The following is a 23362-nucleotide window of genomic DNA, read 5'->3' as shown; positions in this document are numbered from 1 at the left end:
GAGTGCTGAGCGCCCACAGAACAGGGCCGGGTGATCCTAGTCTGTGGGGTTCAGGAGAAGCAGTGACATTGCAGGAAGAAGGGAAGTTAGTTAGGATGAGTGGCCCAGGAGGACCAGGCAGTACGGGCGCAACCTCAACCGGAACTGCAGAGAGGTCAGGGTGTGGAGTCAGGGACACGGCCTCTTGTGGGTTGAAGTGGGTCTTCCCCAAATTCACGTCCTTCCAGGAACCTCAGAATGTCACCTTACTTGGAAATAGAATCGTTGCAGATGTAATTAGTTAAGATGAAGTCATACTGGAGTAGGTGGGTCCCTAATGCAACAGTCGTCCTTATATGAGACACAGAGACAGAGACACATATGAACACGTGACGATGGAGGCAGAGACCAGAGGGATGTGTCTACAAGCCAAGGGATGCCAAAGGTTGCTGGCCACCACCGAAAGCTCCGTGAGAGGCGTGGAACAGATTCTCCCCGAGAGCCTCTAGTGAGAACTGTGACAGCACTCTGATTTTGGACTTCTAGCCAATAAATTCCTGTAGTACAAGGCCACCCAGTTTGTGGTCCCTTGTGACTGCAGCCCTAGGAAACTAATAAACTAATACACAGCCCAAGATAGGGCTGGAGAGGCAGGTGTGGCCTCCTGGGCCTGAGGAGGTTCTGGATTTTACCCTAAGAGCCATGGGAACCACTACCCTTAGGGTAATAAGCAAGAGGGCCATGATCAAACGTGCACTTTCAAAGACTTCCTTTCTGGGGCCTCGTGTCCCCAAAACATTCAAATCCATTGAGAGTCAGGTCCCACAATAAGGCCCCACAATAAGGCCCGGGCCACCGTTTCAACGCCACTGTCCGCTTAACCATCATTCACACTCAACCCAAGGTGCTCCTCAGACTCCACCCCAACCTCCACCTCAGGAGACGCCCTCCCAGTTCTCACCTCTGCCTGCAGGTACCCACCTACTTCCCGCAAAGAACAAGCGTGACCTGGTGGACTTTCAGGAGACCGGTTTGGCCACATATATCAAAAAAAAGCCTTTAAAAAAAATCCATACCCTCTAACGGTGCTATTCCACCTCTTGGAAATAACCAAATATTCGAAAATGTTGTAAGAACCAAAATCAGCCCAGCCCATCATCTGAGCGTTTCTCAAGGTTCAACCACTTCTACATGGTGTAAATACTAGCTTAACTGACCTGAACTTCAGAAAAGTGGGCAGCATAAAATGCTGCCGGGGAAAGGGTTTTCATAAACCCTGACGCTCGGGCAAACTCCGGGGCCACCCCTTCCTCCTTGGTCCCCGCGCCCGCGGGATTCCCTTTGTACCCTTCTCCTCCACCGCGGCTCGGCGGGGCGGGGCGGGGCACGTCTCCGCTCGGCCGCACCCTGAGGCCTGTCCTTTGTTTTTGAACCACCAGGTCCCCAGCCCCGGATCCGCACAACGCACGGGCCCCACCGGAGCTCGCGGGATTGGGCCGGGCGGGCCAGCCGTGCAAGGAAGCAAGAAAACACGGAAGGGAGGGCCGGTCTCGGGGTGCAGCAGCACCGCTCCGCGCCTGCCCGGAGTTGGGCCCACCGCTCGGCCCACCCCGGAGCTTCGGGGACGGCCCCTTCCTGAGCGCGCGACCGCGGCCCGGCGCCACCACCGAGAGGCCGCATGCCTAGAGCGGCCGCGGGCGGCCAGGTGCGGCGCGGGCCTCCGGGCCTCCGGGCCTCCCGGCTTCGGCCGGCAGGGGGCAGCACGGCCCGGCGGCCCCACGTGGCGAGGGCGCGCGGAGCGGTCCCCAGGCGGGCTGCTGGGCCCGGGCGCGCTCGGCATGTTCCGCGGCTTGGCGGGTGGAGGAGGCTCGAGCCGAGGAATTAAAAAAATTCAAGTCGTTAAATTTACAAACTACATATACATTTATTTAAGATACAAATCTATAGAAATATATTTTTAAATTGAAACATATATAGTGGTTTTTATTAATCCCTGGCTTCATCGTCCAGCAGCATCGCGCGCAGCAGCCCTGGGAGACAGGCACTGTACGTCACCATTTCACAGGTGCTCACTTGGGCCCAGGCTTTGAGCGGATCGTCAGAATTCCAGGAAGAGATGGAGCCTGGAGGTCCGAGGGGGAGGCTGTCCGCCAGGGGAGCCAGGACCTGGCTCTGTGGGACTCCAAGGACGTTGTCAAGGCGTTGGGGGGCCAGGGATTGGGAGAGGCCGCTTCTCTGGGGTCCTGACGCCTCTGTGTTGTGTAATACGTGTGTGAATATGCCGCTGCTGTAGACAGCAGGAAGGCACAGCAGAGCAAAGCGACTTGAAACGACAGAAAGCCTGTGCACACAGAGCAGTGACAATCTGACAGCTCGCAGCCAGCAGTAGGGTGGGAAGGCTCTCTGGATGCCGGGGAGATGCCAGCGGCCCCATCTCCCTGCAGTTTAGCCTTGCTGTCTGCTCGCCTGCCCACGGACCCCTTACCAGGGGGCTGGGTGACCTTCCTTCAAAGGCCGGAAACCCCAGAGGATTTCTGTCATCACACCAGGCACCGTGCCACTGGGGTTAGGGGATTTGGCAGTGACCCCGGGGCCCTACCTAATACGTGGGCTGAAATATCAGAGGAAATGATAAAATACATTTTAATTATATCTTAAAGCTTTTGGATTAGCTTTAATGAAGAAAGCCATCTGCATCCCAGTGGGGCAGGATTTGGGGTTTTACCTGTTTCTTCCTGCACTGTCATCTGTGGCTTAATTGTCCCTTCATTTAACATTCATTGAGTGCCTCCCGTGGGCCCGACCCAGGAGCAAGCACGGAAACAAACGGAAACCACCTTTGGGAAGATCAAGTACACATGCCACCAAGTGCCTACTCTAGGTGCCCACTGAGCCCGGGAAGGCAGGAAAGAAGCCCCTCAAAGCTGCCCACAGCCAGGTTGCAGGCCCAGAGTCCTGCCGGGGCTGTAACTTGCATTTGATCTTCCCCGGCCTTCACATGTCGGTGGTTAGCTGTAAAAATAACTTGGGAGATCCTAGTAGCTTCTGAAGGGCTTTTCTGGACATCTGTGCTGCTAGTTCCCTTGCCTTCCAAGGATTCTTGGTGGGTGTCAGCTCGCTAAATTCACTGGTAAGGCTACAGGGACTCGCCATTGTCTGACAAGACATCTCTGCCCACTGATATAGAGGTTATAGAGAATAGAAATGCATGAAATACCCTAAAAGGAAGAAATAAACTTAAGAAATCCTGTGCTCCATCGAAGAATTAGGTAAGCATGGCATGTGTCACTGACTAAATTAAACATACGGACTTTCAGTTGGGACTAGGAAAAGTTGAAGCAAGGGTTAAGGGTTGGCTGGACTTGGGATTTGAAGCAGCTTCCTCAGGTCAGCCCCACCCCCCACCTCCATCCCAACCCCCACACCCGCACCGGAGAGGGCCAAGCAGGTGTGTTTAGCTACCTCTCACTCCAACCCCCCAGCCCTTCTGCCTCAAATTACTTTACATATGTAGCTTCTGAAAATGGTTTTATTTAAACAAGGAATTCTGGGGCTAAACACAAAAGCTGAAAAACACTGACATCATGAAAGCGCAGAAAATTTGATTATTTTAAACTTGATGAGGATTTTGTGTCCCGGATCTGAAAGAGACTCTAAAATATAATATTATAGATTTAGTTACTTCAGAGAGGAGATGAATTCTTCCAAGTAATCCACTTAATTTCGCAGTTGTGGAGATGGTTAAAAGTCCTCATATTGGGTGGGAAATGATTTCTTCTGTTAAATTTATAGACGAGACTTGATACTTTCTCTTGAAAAAATAAGGGGCTCATTCAATTCTAAGATAAGCCTTTAGTGTTTGGAACTCAGAAATTCCTTTATGGCCAGGAAAAAAAAAAAAGGCATTTCATTTAGGGGAAAGGGTTTTTAATTAAATTCTGAAATTGTTATGTGATTATTACCTACTAATGTGAGTTAATCTTTTAGGTAAAATGAACACCCAAGTATGTTTGTATGCACTTTATACTTGTTCCAAGACTCTGAAGAGCAGGCATAGATTTGGGCAAGAAAAATATGTCTATCTCTTCTCAACATGTCTAATGTTTAAATTAAATATGCTGGAGATTCGTGTGATTTGGTCTGGATATTAACTTGATTGGTTTTTTTATTTTTAGCAGAACTATAAAGTATTCGAAGTTTTTTTTTCCTAAACTTATTTCAAAATGGATCATGAACCTTGAGCTTGGTAAGGCATCGATTATGTCCCAATCAGCAAAGGAAGAATAGGCATTTTAGTGAGACATTTCTTATTAAACTGTTCAGGGGGCGACAACGCCAAACAACTCACAGCCTTCGCTTTTTGACAAAATTCATGTGACTTTCAGTGACGATGGTCAATACAAAATAACAGATAAAAACTTTATCTTAGATTTTAGAATTTGCATAAATAATTCACCTGTAGAAAGTTTGATCACGGAACCATGTGGTTCTTGGATCATACTTTCGGTAGAAAAATGGCAAATGTCACATTTGATAACCTGTTTAATTTTCTTAATTGAATTTAGCTGAAATCCAATCAATTTCAATCCTTGGAGGGCATAACTTCAGTATTTGTGTATCTTGAAAATAAAGAACTGATTGAATGTAGTCCTTTAAGTCCTTTGTATACTTATTCAACTATACTGATTCTAAAAGGGAACAGTTTATCCTTATTAAATAATCATTATTTAAATGAAATCACTAGTGAGAGTAAAAATTTTCATCGGTACATTTTATCATTAAAATTCAACTTTCCATTCCCCGAGTTAATTAATAGACAGTGGCGATGTTCCTATCTATTTTGAGGACTTGGCTATTATTTTGTACAGAGAAGCAGTAAGTTTCACTCATGTGGTAGTGGTGGGAGGAACGGCGAGGACCCCAAGAAAAAGTCGGGGCGCGAATGCTATTTTCTCAGAGAGCAAGCGTTTGCTTGTAATGATCTCTTTCACCCAACTCCTCCTCTGACTTAAATGGCTTCTTACAGGTCCCAACGCCAGAGACAAACACAGACAGGGAGCCACCCTCTTCCCCCCCCACCCCCCGCCCTTAACAGATAGCCTCCTCCCAGAGTTCCTATGGAAGAGGGGGCCTCAGTTTAAAACGGGGCTAGCTTGGCACCCACCACCAAGGCACCCAGCCACATCCACTCGACCTGTGTTAGGTGAGCTGGGTCATCGTCCCTGTGTTACTGGGCTGGCTGGCCAGCCAGCGAGCTGTCTGCTTTTAGCCAGGTCCAGAATTTACGCGGAATGTCCGTGGGGCGGGCAGAGCTGCAAATCAGAGAGAAGTAGTACTGTTTTTTTTTTTTTTTTTTTATTAAGGATCCACGTTGAAGAAATTGGGAGGCAGTATATAACAGCAGTTAACAGCACACAGTTAGGTTTAAATTCTGGCCACGTGACCTTGGGCTAATCGCTTAACCTCTCTGAACTTCATCTGCAGGGGATACGAATACAATTTCACAGGTTGTCACAAGATAAAATATGAAAGCATTTACTTAGCACAGTGCCTGGAACATGGTAAGACCCGATGAACTGTAGCGATGATTATTATTGTCCCTAATAAAAATCACAGCTAGGTCTGACAGCTTACCAGAAGTTTTCATGTAAGGCCATTCATTCACTATCAGTAGGACTTGGTTTAATTTTTCTTTTATTTCCTTCTCTTTTCCTTCCTTCCTTTCCTTTTTTCCTCTTCCTTCTTTTCTTTTTTAAAAACATTCTCTTAGCCTAGAGTTACCTTTTGTAGAAAACAGAAATAAAAGGGTTAGATTCTATTGTGTTTTAACAAAAAAAGACTCATTTCAAGGAACCCAACTGGAAGTGGCAAATGCAGAATTGATTTTTTTAAAAAATTTAAATCTAGAAGTTTCCTCTATGCCTGGGAAGCAGCAAGAGGTTTGGCAGTCTAACTGCTTTCCAGAAAGCCAGAGAGGCCTTGGCCTGACTCACCGTTGCCCTGGCAACAGTAGGGCCTAGAGGCCTCGTCCCTGATCCCTTAATCTGAGGAGTCGCTACCACATTGCCTCAGGAAAGGTCCCCACAGACACCTGGCTGGTTAAAGCTACCCTGATTAACAGGAGGGACAAGGAAAAGATGGAGGTGTGGCTCTCTCTGCAAAGATATCCACCTACAGGTCTCTGAGATGGCCTCAGCTTGCCAGAGCCCCAAAGGCTAAGTCTAGAGAATTAGGCCAGAGTCTCCACCAGATTCTAAGGGCCCTCAAGGCAGTAGATGGTTTCCTAATCCTTTTGTTTCTTCCAGGAGCCCAGGACAATGCATTGCACAAGTGGTGCTTAATACATACTGGGGAGGCGGAGGGTGGGGGGGGAGGGTCGCTTGTATGACAATGAGCATCCCCTAAGGTGCCAGACCCAAGCCCTGCTCCATTCGCTGCCCCCCACCTGAGTGAGCGAGCACAGACTACCTGCTCCTCTCCATCTGAATTTCTCCAGCTGTAAAACAAGAGGTTCAACACAGGGGCCTTTACTGCGTCTCTTATTACTACATTAATGATTTTGGCAAATATATGGCACAAAGCACATTCTGCTTGATGTATTCCGTTTTCCCTAATTTCGTCTTAAATTTTAAAATCGAAGGATAAAATGGAATAATTGGAAAGAGGCGCTGGCTTTCTCTTTTTCAATAACAATTCAGGTTCCAAGGAAAGAACTCTGCGCTCAAGCGCGTGGGCTTTGGAGTCACAGAGACTCGAGTTCAAATCCTGACTCCACTAACTCGGTGCTGCGTGACTTTGGGCCGACTTAACCTCTCTGAGCCTCACGCCCTTCACCCATAAAATGAGTAAAATGATGCATACCGCAGAGTTATGAGGTGATACATGCAAAGTCTTCAAAAGGAAGACGCATTCAATAAATGACAATTTTTCTTTCTGGTACACAACTCCATGGGGCCGATGACAATGGGCAAGTTGGGAATTTGAAAGTCTTGCTTTCTAATTAAATGAAGGGCACCCTAAGAAAGCACTGTAAAAGCATACCAGACACCCAGCAAGCAGGGGCTCCACCCCGCTACAAACGCGAGCGTGTGGCTCAGAGGTGACTTTTAAACCCGTCTGCTCTGACATCACGACCAAGTGTAGCTGCCTGTGTGGTTGGATTTGAACTCCTTCACACCAAATAATTTTCTGCTTCTGTTGGCTGGGGAAATTTCCTTCTCAGAGATTTTTTTTTTTTTTTTAAATATACCACCAGCCCATGACCTACCTGAACTTCTCCTTTTACTAAGTTAAGCCATCATTAGCTAAAAGCTAATAATGAAATTAGCCAACTTAATCTGAGGGCTCTGCAGGTGCCAGCGTCTTTGCTATGTATTTATGTTATGTGTTATTTAAGCTTCAGAACAATGGAAACTTTATCATCCCCGTTGAACAGGTGAGGAAATTGATATTCTGTTAATTAACTTGTACAAGGCCACACAGCTATCAAGTTTAAATCCACATCTGTTCGACTCCAGTGTCTGTCTACGCTTTGATGAGAATCCCCTGTAGATGTTGGCCTTGGACTGCTACAGAGGTTATGGAAGATGGAAAGTGAGAAGCACGATGGGGTCTAGGAGTTGGGATGAGAGGAGAGATGACTGGAGTGGAGGGTGCTGGGCTCCTCGAAGGAAGAGGCATGAAGAGGGGCGCAGAGCCAAGGAAGGGGAAGTGGGAGTACAGAGCCCCTTTACAGTCCAGCTCCGTATAAGAAGTACCAGCCCTTGACTATATTGCATCCTTTAGAAACCAGATGCCTGGGGGAAAAAATGCTCAGACCCCCAAGGCGCTCTGAGGATGCCCCAGTAACGCACAACAAATGAAGTTGCTGAGTTTCTATCTTGGATTTCACCCTAAACTACTGTGGTCCACCGCTCAAGTCGGAACTTCTCAGGACTAGAACCGTAAATCCCAGGACTAGTCAAGATTTGGAGCAGCGATGGCTCTCCACCAAATATCTCCAAAACATCTCTGCTAACATCCCTTAGCAACTGCAAACACTCCAGAGTTCAAAAGAGCCATTTCCTCCGTCATCCCATCAACCGCCAGCCACTAGTTCCTTTATCTGTGGCACCTCCATCGAACAGGTCTGTTTCTCCCGTACGTCTGACAGTGATAAGTTTCCTTCTCCTTCAGGTTCAGCCTCTGATTCCCTATGTGCATCCATTCCCTCTCCTGCTCAGCAGTCTCAATGGTTTCTCACACAAGATCAAATTCCAACTCCATCCTGAAGTCTTAGATCGAAGACTCCCTCTGCGCCCCCAGTCTACTCCAAGCCCAACTTTGATCCTGTTTTCTCTCCACAAGCCCTCTCCAAAATCAATCACTGCTCCGGAATCAACTGGAGCCCACTTTCCACGCTTCTGCCTTAAAGGACACCCCACCAAAAGGCCTGCATTTTTTTCATCTGTGGACTCCTCCCAGCCCACAGAGGCACCTGGAATTCCACCTCCACCGAGCTGTCCTGACTTCTCCAGGCTCCTCCTCCTCCAGTCGGCAGAGCAACTGCTAGCTTCCGCAAACCTGGCACTCAGTGTTTACTGTTCACGAATGGAACTCCTTGCTTCTGGGGATCACTCTACTCTCCAGCTGCTTCTGGAGATCAGGGCCGAGACTGGGGGCCTCTCCATCCCATCACGCCAGCCGGGGCCTCTGCCCCCGACTCGGGCCGCCTGCCCTGATGTCCTACCATCCTTTCAGAAATGTTCAGTGTAAATAGAGAAGTCATATCCTTTTAAATGTGGGCTCTTGGGTATGACTTCCCCTCTCTGAGCCTCAGTTTACGCATCTTTATCAGGAGAGGAGGGATTGATGACCTCTGTGGTCCCTCAGTCGAGAATGGAGCACCTCCCCGCTCTCACTCCCTTTTCCGCACATCCTTTAGTGTCTTGTCCCTTCCTCACCACCCCAGACTCACGACTTAGTCTGCCCGCCTTCAGCAGTTCCTGTCTCTCAGGCCAGTCTCTCTGCCTTGAGCAGAAGTCTGGCCTTCCCAGCTCTCCTGGCCGAGCTGGGCACTCTGCTAGCCTCCACGAACTGACTCCTCGAATGGCCTGAATTCTCTCTGGGCCACCGCCAAGCCCAGGAGCAGAGCAAGAGTCAATCGCTCTGTGGGCAACGTAATATGCCCACGTTGTCTCTAGGCCTCAATGGATGGCAATGAGAAATGAATACCTCGTGAAACCAGGGTACATTCGTGCATTTAACAGATAAAGAGTCGCTTTGGTGCAACATACAAATAACAAGTAGAAAATGTTCTGAATGGTGCCTTTTGTGGTTTCCCCAAAGACTGGCACCAGGGGCCTCTGCATCCCTTCCTGATACCTTCTCCTCGCCACCCCTCCACCAGCCACATTTCAAGCTGGGCAGGAAGGCTGCTTGGTCCCGAGGGACGCGCCCAGCGTTTGCTGTAGGACCGTCTTTCCAGCCCATTCCAGATCTGTCGCTCTTCCTGCCTCCCTCCTGAATGCCCACTGTCCTCCGACATCAAGGTGCCAGGAGCTTCCACCCTTCCTTAAGCTCATTCACTATTTCAAGCTCCTCATCCTCTTTTCGATTTCATAATCGGTGGGATCTGCGTCCCCTTCGCCACCCAATACAAGGAAGAAGCACATAAATGAGACAACAGCACCTTTCAGCTGACACTAGGCACACGTCCCTTGGACACCTTCTCAACCCCTCCCCTTCAAAACCAAACAAAAACGGCAAACAGGAAACGCTCGTCTTTTAAAAATTACTCTATTATTATCAAATAGAACCACAGTATCCAAAAGGTAATTATAAAGTTCTATCCCCAACTAAGTGGCCCTGCACCAACCCTCCGAGTGGCCGGCGGCCGAATCACTCCCCCCGTGCTGATTGGTTTCATCCATTTTATTGTCAAGGAAATTAACAGCCCGAAAGGGTTCCCCAGGTTTGCGTTCTCCCGCCCTGGGGCCCCGGGTAAACACGGCAGCAAGCGACCTGGTCTCAGGACCCCCGTGTCCTTGGGAGAAGGGATGAAAGGAGAAGAGGGCTCACAGCAAAGGGGCTGGGGACCTCGCCCGCTGGGCTCGGGCCCCGCGGCAGCCAGGCATCTGCCCAGGGGCGGGCTGGGCCGCGCACCTGGCGGCACACCCGGCCTGGCGGCCGCGCGGGGGCGCGCTCACTCGCCCGTGTGTGTCCGCAGGTGGTACTTGAGCGACTGCTTATAGCGGAAGCACTTGGCACAGTGCGTGCAGGGGTAGGGCCGCTCGCCCGTGTGCGCGCGCTGGTGCTCCAGCAGGTGGTGCTTCTGCGTGAAGCGCTTGCCGCACTCGGCGCAGTGATACGGCCGCTCGCCGGTGTGGATGCGCCGGTGCTCCAGCAGGTGGTGCTTGCGGATGAAGCTCTTGCCGCATTCCGGGCAGGCGTGCGGGCGCTCGCGCGAGTGCACGCGGCAGTGGTTGGTGAGCTTGGACTTCTCGCTGAAGCTCTTCTCGCATTCGGGGCACTTGAAAGGCCGCTCGCCCGTGTGAGTCCGCTGATGGCGCAGCAGGTGCGACGGGCGGCTGAAGCTCTTGCCGCACAGGCTGCAGATGAAGGAGACCTCGTGCTTGCCCGCGTGCACGCGCTGGTGGATGACCAGGCTGATGTGCAGGCGGAAGCTCTTCTTGCACTCGGGGCACGTGTAGGGCCGCTCGCCCGTGTGTGTGATCTGGTGCTTGGTCAGGCTCGACTTGTGGCTGAAGCTGCTGTCACACTCAGGGCACTTGTAGGGCTTGGGGCCGCCGCCGCTGCCCGAGCTGGGCGACTTGGGGCGTGGCTTGAGCGCGTGCTTGGGGGCGAAGCCGGGCCCGCGCTCGGGCGACACGTAGCCGCCGCGGACGCGGTGGATGCGCTGGTGCAGCGTGAGCTGCTGCTTGTGCCGGAAGCTGATCTCGCACTCGGCGCACTCGTAGGGCCCCTCCTTGATGTGGTTGCGCTGGTGGATGATGAGGTTGATCTTCAGCCGGAAGCTCTTGCCGCATTCCATGCAGGTGAAGGGCCGCTCGCCGCGCCGGTTCCGCTGCTGCTGGCTGGAGGAGCCCCGGCTGTCGCTCGAGTGCCGGTCGCCATGGGACACGGGCGCCAGCCTCTTCACTGCGGGGTTTCCCAGCTGCAGCGGCGGGGGGCTCTCCTCGCCCTCCGGGGACAGCTCCCCGGGCAGCGGGGTCGGATACATGCTGGCCTCGTACCTGCCGGACAGCGGCCCGAGGGCCTGCAAGTGCTGCGGCAGCTCGTCCTCCTCCTCCTCGTCCTCCTCTTCCTCTTGCTCCTCGGTTTTGATCACGATCCCCTCTGCTCCAGGGACAGGGAGAGAGACAGCAAGAGGACGTTAGCTGTTGCCTAGCGGCCGAACCTGGACCAAGGTAAGCATCGCGCCAACCTCACCGAGCATCGCGTAGGTATTGTCGGCCTGAATTCCTTCCCGGGGGGCAAATACCTCTCAGCTCCCTGCCGCGGGTGGTCCTCGCCCCGCTGGGGTGGGCCTGTAACTAACGTACCCGCTCGGTTCGGGGGTGAGCCCAGGCCCTCTCTTGGGACCTTACGCGGAGGACGCAGGGAGGATTGTGGTCTCGGGATGGGAAAGCGACAGTGCAGGTGCCCATTCCCCGGGCTGCCAGCAAGCGGTCACTGGCAGGATAAAAGGACACTGGCATACGGGCCCCCCGGAGGCGCCCAGGCCCAGGCGTCTGAGGTTGGCACTCTCGCGCACCTACCAGATAGCTGGGCCCATAAACGCGGCTTTTTCATTTAAGCTACTTAAGGGCTGGGTTTCTTCGGCCTGTATCAGCGGGTCTGGACCCATGGAGTTCTCAGCCTTTCCCCCTCTACGTCTCTACCTGAGCGCTGCGCGGCCCCATGGGGCTTCTTTCCTGAACTCGCTTGGAGATCTCTCTCAGGCGCCTTTACTCACCCTCCTCTCCATGTTTCCAATTCGCGCTCATCGCTTAACACTCAGCTTCAACCTCCTCTTCTAACACCTTCCTTGACCGTCCCAAACTGCAGCCCTCAACCCCTCCCCAGCTGGTGCGCCTCCCTGGGACCGAGGTGGGCGGTCCCTGCGGCATCTCGCCTGCACAGGTGGATGACTCACCTGCAGAATCGGACTCTACCATCCCTTAAGCTGGGGCCGGGGGTTTCCCCTGCCTTTCCCACATGCCCTGGTGTGCAGTGCCACCACTGCGCGCACTGACGGATGCCTTCCCCTCCCCTCCCCCTCTAATCTGACCTTTTAGGACCGAAGTAAGGCTGTGGCCCACAAGAATGTAAGTCCCAGAGAAAAGGAGTGGCCTCCGACACCTGTTTGAGTTTTCTCAAGTGCCTTGTACTTATTTGGCACTCCCTAAACACAGTTAATGGGGACTCTATTTTCAGTCACCGACTTTGTGTGACGTAAGAAAGTCACTCACTTTTCTGAGACCACCTGTGAGATGAAAGATGCAATAAGTCTGCATTTGTGGAATTATTAAAAGCAAACAAATGAGAACTTTTTCAAATACTTCAAACCTGTTCTCTTTTCATATTCACCTCTTATTATAGGTTAAGTGAGCAAGACTTATCCACTTCACAGATGTGGAGCGTCCACACCTGGAGATGTCAAGTGATGTTCCCAAGTAAACAGTCATGGACCTTTTCAGAGCCTACAGTTTGGGGGGGTCATCTAGTTTACCCCCTCAACTGACAGGGAAACGGAAGCTGTGTCTGTGACCTGGTCAAGGTCTTATAAGTTTGTTAGTGACTGAAGCCAATAAAATGCAGTGTTAAAGTTAGAACATAGGTGTGCCAAGTTAGAACACAGGGGTGCCAAGTTAGAACGTAGGTGTGCCCAGCTCAGGCCGTGCCATTAGACCATGCTGCTCGGCACTGTTACAATCCTCAGCAGAAAGTGATTCAGAAGTTCCTTGGAACACGACGCTTAAGAGATCGGGAAGGAGGAAGCAGCTTCAGAGGTTGGTAACAAGTTGCCCTGGGGTTTATCCTGTGTGGGGGGCTCTGGGCCCGTCAAACTCTCCCTGAGCATCAATGTTGTTTTTTCTTACTGAAGTAGGAATGAAACATGTGGTCCTAAAATTCAGGACTCAAAATCCCACAAAGTACTGTTTAATAATTTTCTAAGTTTCTACTAGAATTAACGGCAGATGCTCAAAGGACGATCGGGAATTTGTTATGAAGCTCTAAGTTAGCCTATACTCACAACTGGCCTTGGATCTGCCACTGCTCTTTTGTGAAAGACAGTGTGGTATATTAAAAAGGTTTCTGGAATATCATGCAGTTATTTAAAAATAAGGAGTTAGATCCACATCTTTGACCAAGAAGGATGTCCATATTTTATTAGATGCAAAAAGGCAAACTGCAGAGGAATTATCTACAGATAAAATAAAAAAAAAATTTAAGTCATCAACGTAATATTTTAAAAAACCTAAAATGGATGTGGATATATTTCTAAATAGAAATAATGTATAAATTGATATGGTTAATGACTTTTACATATAAACCAAACATCCAAACAAAAACCAAAACCCAAGTGAGTTCTATCGAATTGTCAAAGAACACACTTAATTCCGACCTTATTATGTTCTTTCCAGAATATAGAAGAAAGAGCCAAAGCTCCCCAGTTCATTTGGTAAGTCTAGTACAATCTTGTTGCCAACACTAGATGAAGACGATTCAGGAAAAGTTCAGGTTCATGCACTTACGAATAGAGCTGTGAAGTTCCTGAATAAAACAGTGGCTAACTAAGTGTGTGTAAGACACCGTGATGACCAGGTAAGGCTTTTCTAGGACTCTGAGGAAGGTACAGCATCAGAAAATCGAACACAAAAGATGTCCTCGGATGAGGCCACTGCAAGCCCACTTGCCTGTTGTTCTCCTGTGGTGTACAGAATGTTGACTTTGAGGTTTTATAACTAAAAATGATGCTTAGATTGCCCCCAGAAAAAGACACTACTACTGGTCATTTTAAGAAGTGTGCTCTCCAAAGGCTAAAATCTTCATGTCAGGCAAGGCTTCTAGTGTGACACAACGATCAAGGACAATCAGGAGGAAGTTCGAGCTTTGCCACTATCTCGGGCAATTTATTTGACCATCTCTGCCTGTAAGATTGGATCCTTGTCTGACTTTGTGCTTGGCTGTCTTACCTTCTCTAGCCAGGAGACAGATTCTTATAAACCCTGTGGCAGGAAACCTGTACCTGAGGCGGTGCTTGGGGCTGTCATACCTGTGGACCCATCAATGTCCCTACCCCCAACTGACCTGTGCAGTTTCTCTGCTGCACCAGCATCTGCTTGAGCTCGCTGAACTCGCTGGAGCCTTCCGTAGCCTCCTCCAGAGTATGTTCCTGCTCCTGCATGTCCAAGTCTGGCTGCTCTCCACACGGGTCGCCCAGCTCCGAGTCCTGGAAGCCATGCTCTTCCACCTGTCCCATCAGGGGCTCCGGGGTCTCCAGGCTCTCTGAGCCCTCATCATTGGTCTGCACCTCGATCTTAATCACAATCCCGTCGTGGGCTGAGAGAAGGCGGGAAAGGGGGGGGGAGGACAGAAGAACCCAGAACACGTTCATTTCACCTGCCCTAGAATTTACACTTCAAAATTCTTATTTTAGAGACCCTGAAGAAACATAATACTGAGTTGGCGTTGAGTAGACAAATAGAATTTTCCGGACATTTGTGCAACCTCGAATACCACCACAAACTGGAATAAGGTTAAAATAAATGCAAAGTTTGTTTTCTATGACACCTTCCCATTTTAAATAGTGTTGTCAGGGTTTCTTTTAATGAGATCTTAATTCCCCTTTCCAGGTTAGGCCAGCGACATCAAGTCTCTCGCTCCTCGCAATTCAACTGAATGAAGCAGCAGCCGATCACCTCCTCACCACACTGACGACCAGACACCCCAAGTCCCCTCCTTGCCCACAATGACAAGCAGGCACACATGCAAGACAGGAGCTTTTGGTTTTGATTTTTAGTTAAACGGCATCCAATTACACACATTACCACCCACCCCCCTGCTTTTTTTTAAACTTGCCTATAGGTCTACAGGTCAACTTCAAATGTCATTACGCACACAGGCGTCATTTGACATAAATGAGATCAGAGCGCACGTTTCTGTTTTTCAGTGGTTTTTTTTTTTTTTTCCTTTTAATTTGCCTTCCCCTCACTTCCTATTTCACAGTTGGGGCCTTCCCAGGTGACTCCTGTCACTAACCTAGTATTTTTTTCTATGCTTATGTTCTTCGGCCATTATTGGTCTTTAAAACATAAAATCGCCTTCTACATCGTCTTGTATTCCTTTTCTCAAATGTTTTGTAGAAATCCCACAACACCGATTCGACAGGGCTACTGCCTCCCTTTTAAGAGCGGCGTGCATTCCACGTGCAGGCAGCGGCGACGCCCCAGCGCGCCCTCACTGGATAACACTGGCTTTCTGTTCCCAGCCTTTCAACACGGTGAACAATATATTGCAGTAAACGTTTGTTTGCGTCTCTGACTACAAAATCTCTATGAGAGTCCCGGGAAGGAAAATGCAAAGTCAAAAGGTGTCTGTATTTTTAACTCTGATAGATGTCATCAGACTGCTTTTCAACGAGGCTGTGACAATTCATATTTCCACCAGCCCTGAATGAGACGCCCTTTTTGTCACATCCCTGCCACCAGCAGACACCACTGTGCTCTTCCAATTTTCCTCAGTCATATGGGTGTAAAGTGATAATTTAAGACACTCTTAATTCCACCTCCCTGACTAGGGTAATCTGAGGATCATTTATTTACTGGCCTCTTAGATTTGATCCTGTATCAACCGTGTTCCGCTTGATTCGTAAGAGTCCTTTGGTCTCAGTTTTAAAGATAACCTGTTTTCTCTCATCGACATTTCCGATATTTCCCCCAGTATATCATCTGTCCACTGCCTCTGTGTTACCTTTTACCACACAACTTCCTTAAAGTTTTCATACTGTCAAATGTGTCCCTCTGTTTATGGCTCTTGGGTTTTCTGTCTCAGTTAAGAGGGTCTCCCCAGGTCCTTGATGGTTGGCATCTTGTCTCCCAGATCCTATTCCAAGGTTTTTATTCTTCGATTATTTACATTTCGGTCTTTACTCCACCTGAAATTTATTTTTGGTTTGCGCATGGTGTGAGGTAGGGGGTTCCACTTTGTCTTCTTCCATATGAGTCAGGTTGTGCCAGCATAAACCCCCTTCCGGGCTGAAAAATCACTCTGTTAATCAAGGAAATTATAAATATAATGCATAAACATGTCCATTTATTGAGCATTTACCCAACAGATATTTATTGAGGACCAACTATGTGCCACGTGGTGTTCTAATGGCTCGAACAAAATGGAGCTCCTGCCTCATACACCTCACACGGGACAATAAACACAACAGGGATGTCAGAGGTTACGGTAAGTGCTGGGGAAAAAAGAGAAGAAACCAGGAAGCCAGTGGATAAAACCGACAGTCCCTGTTTTGTTCTTTCACCAGATCCCCTTGTCACTCCAAAGTAAAGGGGTCCAGCCCGTGAGAAAGCAGACCCTCCAGTATGCCAGTACTTATGCCGTACGACTCCGAGCTGTTCTTTGCAGTGTTTGGAGTCCTTCAATTCCTCTCTGATTCGCCGAGGCGACCCATTCCAGAGTAAAGAGAACACAAAGCAGCTATAATGTTCCCAGGTTGCACCCCCCTTCCCCACCGCACCCCTCCGCCCTGGCTTTAAATGCAGACGGCGGCTACATTCCCTCAGAACCCAGTCTCCAAAGATGTCTTCTCACTCTCCAAAGTCACCTGCGTCCTAGTCTCTACCTTAAAAAATTCATCCACATTTCTACCCTGTACTTCCCCCGGCTCTAGCTCAAGGCCATCATCCTGACACCCCGTCTCTCCAGTCTCAGGAGAAGCAGTGTCCCTCCTCCCCTAACCCAAACCTCCACTCGCTGCCTTAATTCTGCCCGTTTTTCTCTCTGGAACTGAATCCTGCTCCATCGGCTGTGCCCTTTTCTTCTCTGTCCTCAATCCCCGTCTCTGCACCAGACCCACGATCATCACTGACTCCAGTACAGAAAAATATCTTCCCTGACTTCACCAATTCTTTGAAGTATTTTGCTTGTCTCCTCCCTAAAATAAAAATTTAAAACTGTGTACCCTTTGCATCTTTTTGAATAAACATATAAAATGCTTCAATAACTGCAAAAGGTGCAATTTCTGAAGTATTATAAATATTGATATTTTAAAATAAACTCCATCACCCTTTAACGTCACCAGTGGAATCCGAGAACCCTAGCAATTTTAAACCCACCATTATTCACTTAAAAAATACGTGAACAAGTTCTTCTTCGATAGTTGTATTTTTCTATCATTCCTTTCCACCTTAAACTTCTATTTCCATTCCCACTTTGCCCATAGAACTTTATCCTCATAGAACGTATTTTTATGCTTAGAAGCCTTTGACTGGTCACCTCACCTACCATGCTACCACAAAAGTGTGTAAACTGGAAGATTAATTTTGCTTTCATTTCTAATAGCCACAGGTCTCTCTAAGTATTCCCCCCATTAGATTATCCTTAGTTATTATTACTGTAAAATGATAAACAGTTATTGAAGATAGAAAAGAAAAAAGTTGTTGGGAGTGCATCTCTTACAGGGATGGGTAGAGATTTTTCCCAATTGGTTCACTTATCTGAGAATGAATATTCTCATTGTTTGAGTGAGACAGAGTTCAGAATAAAACCAATTCCTATTTTGTGTTTTTATAAACAAGCATCAAGGAAAGCTCATTTATATTGACATGTGACAGCTGGCAGGGGCTTTGTTATGGAACCGGCACTCGATTCTTTGAACTTCTGAATTATAATGCTATGAAAGCGCATGGTTAACATATCATCAGAAATTGTTTTCAGTGACCCATTAGCTGACAACTTAATTAGTTTCTCATTCAATTCTGTTGAAAGCAAAGTACTGCAAATGGTCTAACTTGCAAAAGAATTCACTATCCAGGCCTCAGAACAATGCACTTCCGGTTGTGTACCCCAACATTTGGGGATGTCCCTTTGTTTTGTGACCCGGGGGCTTCCTATACTTCAAATACTCCACAATAAGGTAGGGATGGGTGGGAGGTGCCTGTTATTTCTTTGTGGATAGTGGGGTGTGGGGGAGAGAACCAGCATCTCAGGGGCCTGCGTGCGCTGTGCCCTCTCGCCCATGAGTTTTATGAATGAGAACAGATGAGCTAAGGACCTAGAAACTGAACCTTCAACACCATCTCGAGTCTCTTTTGGACCCTGTACTGTCACGGGCATGGGTACCCCAGCTTGAAGAGCACTGCCTTCCAACACCTGCCCCTGCGTCCAATGTCCCCCACTCCATCGAACTTCTCACAGTGCTCTCGGCTGAACACAGCTGTGCTCCCCTCTGAACCCCAAGCACTCTTCTGCTCTTCTCTACGGCATTTAATTCTTTATCCCTTGAAAGGACCAGTATTTACACATTTTCACCCCTCCCCATTTGTCAGACAGTAAGGAAGCCAGTCATTTCCCTCAGGTCTCCCCGCCCAGACGACTTCTGAAAGAGCATTGATAACCAACGTGCATTTAGAAGCAGCGATCTGTTCTCCCATTTAAAAAAGCTAATCGAGGACATATACGTTGTGAGAACATAGTTTATGACCAGAGGTCGCATTTCAAAAAGTTTTAAAAAACATGGAGTAGAGACAACCAGCTTCCTGACTAGAAGGGGGAAGAAGCCACCGTCACACATCTCACCTCAGAGTACATGACCGGTGAGTCAGAAATTTAAACATAGATAATAAAGTCACACTAGTATTAGAAAAAAAAAAAAACACAGCCTTTTTTCTCCTTTCTTTCTTTTTTCTTCTTTCAACTTCGAACGAGGAACAGGCTATTCCTAGACCTCTGGGACTTCAGATATTCCTTCTGGAGGCTGCCTGGAGTCATTCCGAATGCATGCGATGTGCCGACCCATTGCAAGTATAATTTCTGCTGTAATTGTTTTGGGAATAATTTTGGTAGTTTTGCCTTGATATTGTTTGGCTATAAGAAACATATTTAATTTGTGATTGCTTTTTAATCTTTGTGATCACATTTGTTCACAAGAACTCTTGTGAGATGGGAAAAACCTGTCCATCAAATTGTTTTCAAATGTACTTAATGTTTGTGAACACTAAATTTAATAATTAATGAAGCTGATAGAATGTTATATTTGTAGACGCTAAAACATTTAATTATTTACATTTTGCAATTTCCTTTTCGTTTTCTGGAGCAAAAAAATAATTTATTTCAAGTTTCAAATATTCTTTATAGAATATTGAAAAGCTCATAGGCCCAGGGCCTTCAATCATAATGTTTACTTAATAAAATGAGCCAAGTAAGTAATTCTACACTTGACAGGAAACCCAGACACCATAAAGAAAGTCACTGGTAAATCTGAATACATAAACACTTAAGACTGATAAATTTGAACACATGAAAATGTGAAACAGCTATACGGCACTCACATAAATACTATACACAGGTAAACCGTAAACTCGGAAACGCATTCACATACATAAGTAAGAGCCAATAGCCTCAGTATTTAAAAAGCTTTTACAAGTCAATAATAAAAAGATGAATAGTCCAAAAGAACAATGGGCAAAAGGCAATTCATAAAAGAAGACATACTGGTAATCAATAAAGGTATGAAAATATACTCAAGTTCACTCTTAGAGAAGTCAAATGAAAACATCAAAATATTGTCCTTTCTAGCCATCACTCTGGCAAATGATAAAAAGATAAATAACACCTACTATTGCCATGGGTGTGGGGAAACAGGTGGTCTCATGCATAAATGAAGCTGTATGAAATTGGCTCAAATGTTTTGAAGGGCACTTGCTAATATTTTATTAAATTTTTTATTGAGTCTATCCTTTGACCCAGAAAATCTACTTCTAAATAAGTTTCAGACAAATGCACAGAGATATATTTATAAAGGAACTTTATACTGAAACTTATAAATACTCTAAATGTACATCAATTGGAGTTTTTAAAAATAAATTATGAAATCAATACACAGAACAGTACGGTCTGCTATTAAAAAGAACAAGATTGATTTACACCTGGCCTGTGATGTCAAAGATACACTATTGAGAAAAGCAAGTTGCCAAACAATGTACTTCCATGTTGTTTGAATTTTTGTTTTTTCAGAGTGTGTATTTATGTATTACTTGTATAATTAAGGCCGTGTGTGTGTGTGTGTGTGTGTGTGTGTGTGTGTGACAATATGCACATAAATTAGAAGAATAAACTGCTGACTCTTGAGAGAGAATTACGTGGGACTTTTGTGCTTTCTGCATTTTTTCTTTTTGAGTTATGTTGATGAAACTTTGGAGATTTTTAGAAAGTGAAAACCAGTACTGATTGCCACGTTGTTTCTCTGGAAGCTCAAAAGGAGGAAATGGTGGGTTGACACTGGCTCTCTAACCTTCTCATGGCTGCACTTTGTTAGATTTGTAAAATTTTGGTATATTAGTTCTTCGAAATCTGTTTTTCAAAAGCTCTCCTCCACCCTAACCCCATATTATCTGCTCCCCAGAAGCAGTCACTTTCAATTCCTGTAGCTGATTCTTTTGCCATTTATCTTCATAACTCTACGTAACATGTTTATGTTGTTACTCCTTGAATTTTCAATTTTATGTGTAATCTACTGACTTCTAACAACTGCAGGTGAGGACTATCTCTTCCCCATCTATCCACGTTTCTTCCAAATCCCCGATCATTCCAATTTAGTTTGTAATTCTGGCTGGATCAGTACTGGGAGTTTTCTGTTATTAGATTATGTAAACGTTATTTAAAATTGAACGATATTGTATACTTTAAGTACTTTTCTATGCCTATAAACCTTTTTTGCTTTCCCTAGTACTAATAACTTCTTCTGCTGCTTGGCTTACTACAAATTCTCATGAACTCGGCTCCAAACTCTCCCCCAATCCTGCTCTGTAACTCTCAAGTCGTTCACATATATTGGATATTTCTCAGTTTCATCTACTTGAAAAAATTTCTAGAAACTTCTGACATGCTCCAGTCTGGCCCAGTTGCCTGCGGGTACCCAGCTGCCTTCTTGGACTTCCCCTTCAGCACCCGGATTCTCTTCACCGCTCCTGCGCTGGGAGTTCCTAAGGTCTTTTTCTGGGTTTCTTTCTTTTGGGCAAAGCATCTCCCCCAGCTTAAGAAAGGCGGGCATGGGAAACCACAAACTCAAAAGTGTCTCGATTTCACGCTCTCTCATATTTAATTAAAACAGTCTGACTAGATACCAAATTCTAGAATGGCTGGACAATATTTTCTAATTTTAACATTTAAAGAATTTTAGAGACATTCTACCGTCTTGTAGCTTCCCATAACCGTTAAAAAGTCCAGAGCCATCCTGTCTTGTTTGTTTGTGTGAATCCGTTTTTTTTTTTTTCCCCCTCTCTGGAGCTTGCAGGATGGCCTTTGTCCTCAGTGGCTCTGGAATTTCTCGCTGAACTATCTAAGGTGTGGGCCTATTTCCATCCATTGTTCTGCGCAGTTGGTGGGCTCCTTCCATCTGGAAAACCATGTCTTCCAGTGCTGGAAACTTTTCTTGAATTATTTTGTTGCTGATTCCTTCCTTTCTGCTTTTGCTATTCTTTTCTGATATTCCCATTATCTGGATGTTGGACTTCCATCCTTTCCCTTACTTTCTTTTCTTTTTTTATTTTTTAACGCCTACAGCACCTGCTCTTCCTAGGTGGTCTCCCATCCAAGTACTAACCAGGCCCAACCCCGCTTAGCTTCCGAGATCAGACGGGATCAGGTATGTTCAGGGTGGCATGGCTGTAGACGTCTGTTTTCTTTTTTGTCTTTTTGTTTTATTTTGAGATGTGTATTCAACATTATCATCTAATACTGCTACTGAGTTTTAAATTTGTATTATTATATTTTTAATTTACAAGAGTTTCTATTCTTTTTTTTTAAAGAAAAATAAGCATTATATTTTTTTGTCATGGATGCATTCATTTCTTTTACATAAGGATTATATATGTATGTTTTATATACGTATACACACACACACACACACACACACATATTTAAACATTCTTCTTTTCCCTCTCTGCAATATCTGTTTCCTCAATATTTATTTTTCCTGCCTTTTTTCCTTTGGTCTCTTATGTTGGGGCTTTTCCCTAACATCTTGTGGTTCCTGGTCACCCGTTTATACTAAAGGTGGGACACTCAGAAGAGAACTGAGCCTGGTGCACTCAGGCGGGGCGGGCTGACTATGGCCTCCCAGGAGGACGACTTCGCCAGGTCGTTTCACTGGGAAATCTCCTGGCTGGACCCAAGGTCTCCAAATCCAGCTCTTCCACTATCCTGCCCCAAGGGTTTATCCCTGGATGTCAGCATCATCTGGGGAGCCGGGTTAGGAAAGAAGGCTGGAGATCTCAACATCTGCACGTCAGGTTTCGCTTATTCCTTGTTTTCAGCATGGTACCCCACCCTCAGTTGTGCCTGGTGCCCATGTCCGGAGACTCTCCTGTATTACTTCCTCTCCAGAGAATAGGCCTCGGTCACCCACCGGGGTTGGAAGAGGCAGATGCCAGGATTGGGGGAGGTGACGACGGGAGCGGTGCCTTTAAAGGCCTCTTTTAAGAGAAGTTCCTCGAACCCTCTGTTGTAGCCTCACCTTTGCCCCCATTTTCAAAGACACTGGAGTCTCTGGTGCCAATTCCTAAGCCCCGAGTGCAGGGGGCCGGGGAGAGTGCAAACCGGGCCTGCTCTCAGCTTTCCCCAGTTCCGATTTTGATTCCGCTTTCTAAGAAACCAGTAATCATCCAGCATTTGCTTTTAGGATTCCAAAATTTGGTTGCTATTATCTCCTTATTCATTCTTTTTAAAGTCCCTTCGCTCTTGTTTTAGGATTGTGGGAGGCGGGAGTAAACCACGTTCGACCTACCATCTTTAACTCGAAGTCTTTAGTCATGCATTGTTTTTCAAAACAATAATTTTTAGTCAGTAAGACTAATATGTGCTCGGTTCAGAAAACTGTACAAAGCATAGAGTAATATGCATTTGGCATGCTTCCAACCAGTTTTTTCCTGTCTTTTGTTTATATCACTGACTTACGGTATTTCCATGTTCCATTTCTGTGTCTTGAATTTCTCCTATCAAATGGATCATTCCTATCGATATTTCCAACAGGCTTCCACGATCTCCATCTTAAGCAAACAAGAGACCCCAGCGCCCCAGCTGCTGCCCGTGTTTCCACTCACAGCTGAACTTGAAACCACCACTGATATGAGCTTCCTCCCCGCCACTCCACAGCCCACTCCGACGGCCT

At 47.0% G+C, this 23362-nt stretch overlaps 1 protein-coding gene and 1 non-coding gene across 4 annotated transcripts in view; both read right to left on the bottom strand.

Moving 5' to 3' along the window:
- Window positions 1-5317: 5317 nt before the first annotated feature.
- Window positions 5318-23362, bottom strand: part of ZNF777 (zinc finger protein 777) — a 30097-nt gene continuing 12052 nt past the window's right edge. For all 3 annotated transcript variants that reach the window (XM_039861336.1, XM_039861337.1, XM_039861338.1), the window contains exons 5-6: window positions 14275-14526; window positions 5318-11316 (exon numbers count right to left, since the gene is read on the bottom strand). In XM_039861336.1, the coding sequence (XP_039717270.1) occupies window positions 10163-11316; window positions 14275-14526 (1406 nt within the window). In that variant the 3' untranslated portion in view covers window positions 5318-10162. The remainder of the gene's footprint in view (window positions 11317-14274; window positions 14527-23362) is intronic.
- LOC120601558 (5S ribosomal RNA) lies at window positions 21748-21866 on the bottom strand. Its single transcript, XR_005652480.1, has one exon. It is a non-coding gene; the product is annotated as a 5S ribosomal RNA (ribosomal RNA).

This window comes from Pteropus medius, unplaced genomic scaffold (assembly GCF_902729225.1).
Source record: "Pteropus medius unplaced genomic scaffold, Ma_sr-lr_union100, whole genome shotgun sequence".
NCBI classification, from domain to species: domain Eukaryota; kingdom Metazoa; phylum Chordata; class Mammalia; order Chiroptera; family Pteropodidae; genus Pteropus; species Pteropus medius.
Note: the sequence above shows the minus strand (reverse complement) of the source record. Positions and strands in the feature narration are given on the sequence as shown.